The sequence below is a fragment of the Gavialis gangeticus genome, unplaced genomic scaffold (genome assembly GCF_001723915.1).
Source record: "Gavialis gangeticus isolate Ggan-Ray unplaced genomic scaffold, GavGan_comp1, whole genome shotgun sequence".
Taxonomy (NCBI): domain Eukaryota; kingdom Metazoa; phylum Chordata; order Crocodylia; family Gavialidae; genus Gavialis; species Gavialis gangeticus.
This window is the reverse complement of record NW_017729033.1, coordinates 63138279-63144127: the sequence shown is the minus strand read 5'-3', so window position 1 is coordinate 63144127 and position 5849 is coordinate 63138279. Positions and strand designations below refer to the sequence as shown.

Genomic DNA, 5849 nt, shown 5'->3' with positions numbered 1-5849 from the left:
TTTTTTCCTCTGTGTTTCCTTTTCTTAAATATAGTAGCCACTCTCTAAACACAAGTCGCATTTACATGGCTTTCAGGTGTCTGTGTTACTAAATTAAATCCTATACCACCTTGTACAGCAGCCACTAAAATCAATAAGACAGCAAGGTCAATGGCACATGTTCATTTAAGGGTGTGATGTTCCCTAATCCCAACAGTCACACCTCCTGCTATGTCACACATAGAATATGTGATTTTGGGATTCGGGATCAAATCCCAATCAGGCCATTATGACTTGTGAGTGTAGGGAGAGTCCAGGATCATGATCCCAGACTCTACTGGGCACCCATTTTCAACTTGCCAGTGCAAGAGAACTGGTGTAGTCCTGGGTCTGAGATTGATAATCATCTGATTGTCAGTTCTAGCCTTGGGACCATGCTAGAGCTGGCTAGAGACTCTGGTGTGGTCTTGGGGCTGAAACTGACAGCCAGATGATTGGGGATCCCAGCGCTGGGACTACACCGGAGCCAGATGGAGACTCTCATGCAGTCCTGGGTCTAAAATATTCCATATTTTGTGGAATAATTTTATGGCCGGTGTCATGTTTTGTGGTGCCATTAATTGTTTTAATTTGTGGCTAGGTTATTATAATTTAAGATGCGATTAACAGGTTAATCACACCTAAAAAAATGGGTAACAATGGGCAAGCACTTATTAGGAACAGGGACTAAAACCCAGGGTTCCCTCCCTCCCAGAAGAGGTCCTTCCTCAGTGACCGACAGAGTCAGGCTCCATGTTATATACTCGCCTCTGGTCCCAGTAATTCAGGCATTCCTTTCCACTTAAGACCCAGCTTCAACAAGAGGATGGAAAATGGTCTAAGCTCTGGCTTCTCCATAGCTTGGTAAACACTTTCCTAGGAAGAGAAATATGGGTGTTCAGATCTTCTCTGGCTGAGGAATGTCTAGACCCTAGGTTTCTCCCTTTCTCAGCAGATGCTCTATCTGCTGAGTTATTGGGCATAAAGTAGGGGGATCTTCTTGTGTTACCACCCCCAGCAGTTACCTACAGAGGTCCAGGGAGACTGTTCCACACAAATTAGGTGGATCCTAACAAGAAGCCTGCCATCTGAGGGAGCTGGATTCCCAAATGACAGAAGCATGTAAGACTGGGCACTTGAGAGGATGAGAAAGTTATTTCCATCCCCCAGAGTGGACTAGGATGGTCCTTGTGGATTGTATAAAATTATCTGTTATCAGAATGGGAGAGCTAAGTATTCATTTCCCAGGGAACATGGTAGGATTGCCCTCTGGATGCACACTGGCTGCCCATTAAGAGAACGGGAAAGTTGTGCATTTCCCAGGGTAGAGCAGGCTCACACTCCTGTGCCAGAAGGCATACTTTTGTGCTAGTGGCAGCAAAGACTTCAGTATCCTAGAGGCAGAATAGACCTGGGCCAGTAAGATTTTCATTATTTTAACTAACCTTTCCCTAATAAGGCTTTTTCTCTAGGCAGTGGCTTTTATTTGGCCCCTGGATGAAGACTGAGGGAATTATTAATGCTAAACCAAAATTGTAATTGAAATGTTGATCATACTTCCCCATCTTGCACAATCTTCCAAGCTAAACCAATTGTGAAATGGAACTAAAGGACACATGGTGCATGTTTCCCACATGACTGCATTTCATTCTTCAACAAATCATATCTTTCAAGGGAAATGGCTTATGAATCTGTTTTTAGGAATCAGGATGTGACTACTGCCCAAGTGCTTTATTTTTCAAAAATTATGAGATTAATACAAGGGTGCAGTCATTACAGAAGTGTGGCTATTACGTAAGGAAATATGAGCAGAAAGAGACAGTTACCCATGTTAGCCTGTAGTCAGACAGAAGGAGGGTAGAGCTGCACCTTATAAACCAACTGAATCAGAGGAAATGTATAAGCTTCTGTGAGCAACAGCTCACTTTGTCAGACACTATGAAAAGACGTGCAGAGTTTCTGATACAGTGAGTTGTTGCTCATGAAGGCTTAGGCATCTGATATGTTTTCTTTAAAGAACAATTCTAGAAGCAATTGCCTTCTGTATGTGTAAATGTAGAATGAATTAGAATGAAATTCAGAATAGATGTACCCCATAACTTTATACAGCTCTCGCTAAACAAATGCAAAGAAGGTTACTTGCATACTTGCAACTTGTGACCGGTCTTTGATAAAATCCTGCTCCCCATCTATACTAGCAGCTGTGTTGGTTACACTTGAGTCTCTAAGTAGATTATACTTTTTTGGAGTAGAAGCAATTGACAAGTCCTGGCAGAATAAATTTTTAGTTGTGGTATACTTATGTAATCCGGTAATACCTTTAAAGCACCATTTTTAATAAATTTAAGTTAAAGAAAAATGTTTTCTGCTACTAAACCCACAGACAAACAAACTTGACTAGATATTACAGCACCATAAAATGATTTGAAAGAGCTCAAAAATGAGGAAGATGTATTGCTATGTACAAAGGACCCTGCTGCTGCTGAACTTAGGGTGTCTAAAGTTCACCTGGAAGCTTCAGAATTGAACAGCAGGACATCATGCAGTTCTAAGCAGCTTTAAATTTCAACTGGTATGTTATACTCATGCAGAAGTGTGAGTTCATGCCCACCACAGCCCTCCAGCCAAGAGAGTTCAAGGAATAAATCTGACCAATAAGCCAGGGATCACCACTGCCAATAGCTAATATGGATGTACATATCCTTTGGCTCTCCATGGAAAAAATACCAGTTCCCTAAATAATTTAGTAGCTTGCCTAGGAAACTAAAATATGCAGGGTCCATTGGGCCTGCTAAACTGATTCATAGAAATCTGTAAGTTAATGCACCTTTGCATTGGCTTGGCAGAGTGGAGATAGCCCAGCTTTCTGCGAGTATTAGGATCAAACCTTACCAATCTAGTTGTGGCAGGAATTGAGAATTGCATATCTTTTTGCAGCCAGGCTGACTTGAGAGAGTGCCTTCCTTACCTGAGACTATTGTCAGCAGAATAGAGGGCCTAGGAGAGTGAAGAAGGATGATGGGGAAATAGAAAGGCTTCCTTTTGGGAAGGGAAAAAAAGGGTGGTTATTCCTAAAAAAAGGTTTTACTGTTCCCTTCCTGTACTTTCTCCTGTTCAACTCCTAATACTTTCTTGTTGCCTTCCCCCTGAGCACCATGCAGGGAAACATGATCCCATTACTCTGTAACATATGGGACTGTAGTCTGAGTTAACATGGCATATGCAAAGATGTGGTATCCACATCCAATATCAATGTCATTTCTTGAATGAGGTTTAAGGGTCTTTTTTTTTTTTAAAAGATATTTGAGCTTGCTCCCTGTCACCTTAACAGAATCAATAAGAAGAACTTTCTGGAGAAAAAGATGCCAATATATTTTCTCTCTTTCTTTTTTTTTTTTTTAAAATCACTCCCAAAAGTGAGCAATACTTAAAATGTAATTCCTGGTAGAACACAATATTCCCTGCACTCAAAAGGTTATGACAGTAATAGAAGTTAACTTATGCCACCAGTTGTGCTGTTGGCTTGTCAGTATTAGAACATAAAACCACAAATGTCCTTTGAGATACATTTCTCCATAAAAGAATGCCTAATTCTGGAGAATAACTAAGAAGGCCTATTTCTATATAAGATACAGTGCTTCTGATTTGTGTGGTAAAATGACTGCACTTCAAAAAATTATATTTTAGGTATTAAATTATATCTAGGTATCTCTGGTTTTTATATGCATTTGACTTCAAGAGTTGTAGAATTGTGAAAACCACGTTTGTAGGTTTAATATGACCAAGCAGTTCAAATGCATATACAAATCTTAAAGCAAAAGGTAACAGTTAAACACTACAAAAGAAAATGGGACATTCATGGACAAAGACACTTGCACACTAGCCATTTAAACAAACAAATTAAGCAAGGTACAAGTGGAGTTTGCATAGCTTTTTATCCACTGGTCTGAAAAAAGGACAAATTAGTCCCATGGTTTCATTTAGCTATTTCTGTGACCAATTTAGACTTGACCATATTCAAAAGCAAACAGAGAATATAAAACCTAAATTGAGCTACCATTAGAAGAGAAGTGGCATCCATCTCAAATAGTACTAAAGATATTATCTGGCAGGTTGTAGGTTATTGAAATCTGTATATGCCTAGGTAGCCAGCAGAGCGAGAACCTAAAGTTCTGTGAATGTATGCATAGTGGCATACATAAGTGGTTCAAGTTTCAAATAAAAGACATTCCTGATTTCATACCAGCTTTTACATGCATTGTACATACTGTATCATAAAAAGTATATTTATTACTTTATTTCAATAAGAAGTTCTCTTTCCAGTTGGCTCTATATTTCTCAGAACTAGCATACTTATTTTACATCTGTACACTAGATGCATGTGGCAAAATAAATCTGTGTAGAAATGTAATAGGTTTAACTGGCATTTTCATGGCATTTCCCATAAGGTTTTACTTCTGGTTAAATATCATAATAATAGTCAATTATTTTGTTACTTGCTCTCTAGGCAATAACTCTTACAAAGACATGCCATTTCTCAGCAGTGCCTGTTTTCCCACAGAGTTCATTAGGATGCATTGTACTTCCAACCCTGACTGGTGGATGCCATCTGAAGAACAGATAAACAAGGTGTTCAGTGATGCAGTAGGACATGCTCGTCAAGGGCGTGCAGTGGGGACTTTCCTTCATAATGGTAACTCATATTATGAAGGGACTGACCATCCAGGTTCACAAGATGAAGTCTTCAATAGGGGCATGCAAGATGGATCTGGAGATTGAAAGCAAAGCAAGAAAAACCATACAACTGTAGCAGATGTTTTAAACTAGAAGAGACTGTTGGTTAGATATACTTACCTTGAAATCATTTAAGAGTCCAAAGCATGTTCAAACTCATACTGCAAACATTCCGGCTTTTCCATCCTACCCAGTGCCCCAGTTAACAAAGACATCTATTACAAGGCCTACCTGTGGAATTTGTTTGTGTCTATAATTTTCAAGCCTTTCATTGTTTCTAAAGGAAACTGCAATTTCATTTCATATCATTCTAAAGAAAATGTGACTTAACACATTCTCAAGGTTGCAGACAGAAGTGCAGCTCCCAGCTGTAACTCAGAAGGATTTTTGCAAAGCGTTCTGGGTTACAACGTTACCCCAGACCAAACAGAAGTTCAGTGTTGGCTCCTGGGGAGAAAGGAATCCATCTGTGGCTGGGAGTCTGCAGCCAGGTTCCCATAGCAACAGCCAGGTCTCTCCGTCAGCACTGGCTGTTTTCAGAATGGGAGAGGGAAGGGCAGTGGAGGGAGCTCATGCTTGGGGCTCCCAAACTGGTGCTGAAGGGTGGGTGAATTATAGCCCCTCCCCCCCCACAACCCACCAGGGGGCTGAAAACCCCCCAGACTGAACTCCCTCTGCTCCCTTTCCCCCCTCCCATTCTGAAAACAGCAATGGGCTGGGAGCTCTGCAGACACAAGTTCCAAGAGACATTACATTTTGTAGCATCTTTGTCTGATACCTCATGTGATGAGGGATCAGGGTTTCACCCAATTGGCCATTTTTTAAGCTGTTTACAGCCATGCACTTGTATTTGGTCCCAGGTATAAACTGCTTTTTGTGTCCAGATAATTGTCACTTCTGTCTGCACCTCAAATGACTAGAAACATGTCTGCCTACTGTCTGCCTATTTGTTTTGCCTAAGAAGAGGTGTAGGATCAAGCTCAAGCTTGTGGCAAAGGAAGTGGCCTTCCATTTTTTGACTAAAAATAGCACAATAAATTATAAAAGGTAGCTTAAACATGTTATAGTGCCCATTTCATTTTGTGTACTCAGATCCT

General features: G+C 40.4%; 1 protein-coding gene across 1 annotated transcript in view; it reads left to right on the top strand.

Annotated features, from left to right (window-relative positions):
- Positions 1-4991, top strand: part of BEND4 (BEN domain containing 4) — a 50017-nt gene extending 45026 nt beyond the window's left edge. Inside the window, exon 6 of the mRNA XM_019526647.1 lies at positions 4580-4991. Coding sequence (XP_019382192.1) covers positions 4580-4797 — 218 coding nt within the window. The 3' untranslated portion in view covers positions 4798-4991. The remainder of the gene's footprint in view (positions 1-4579) is intronic.
- Positions 4992-5849: the final 858 nt, after the last annotated feature.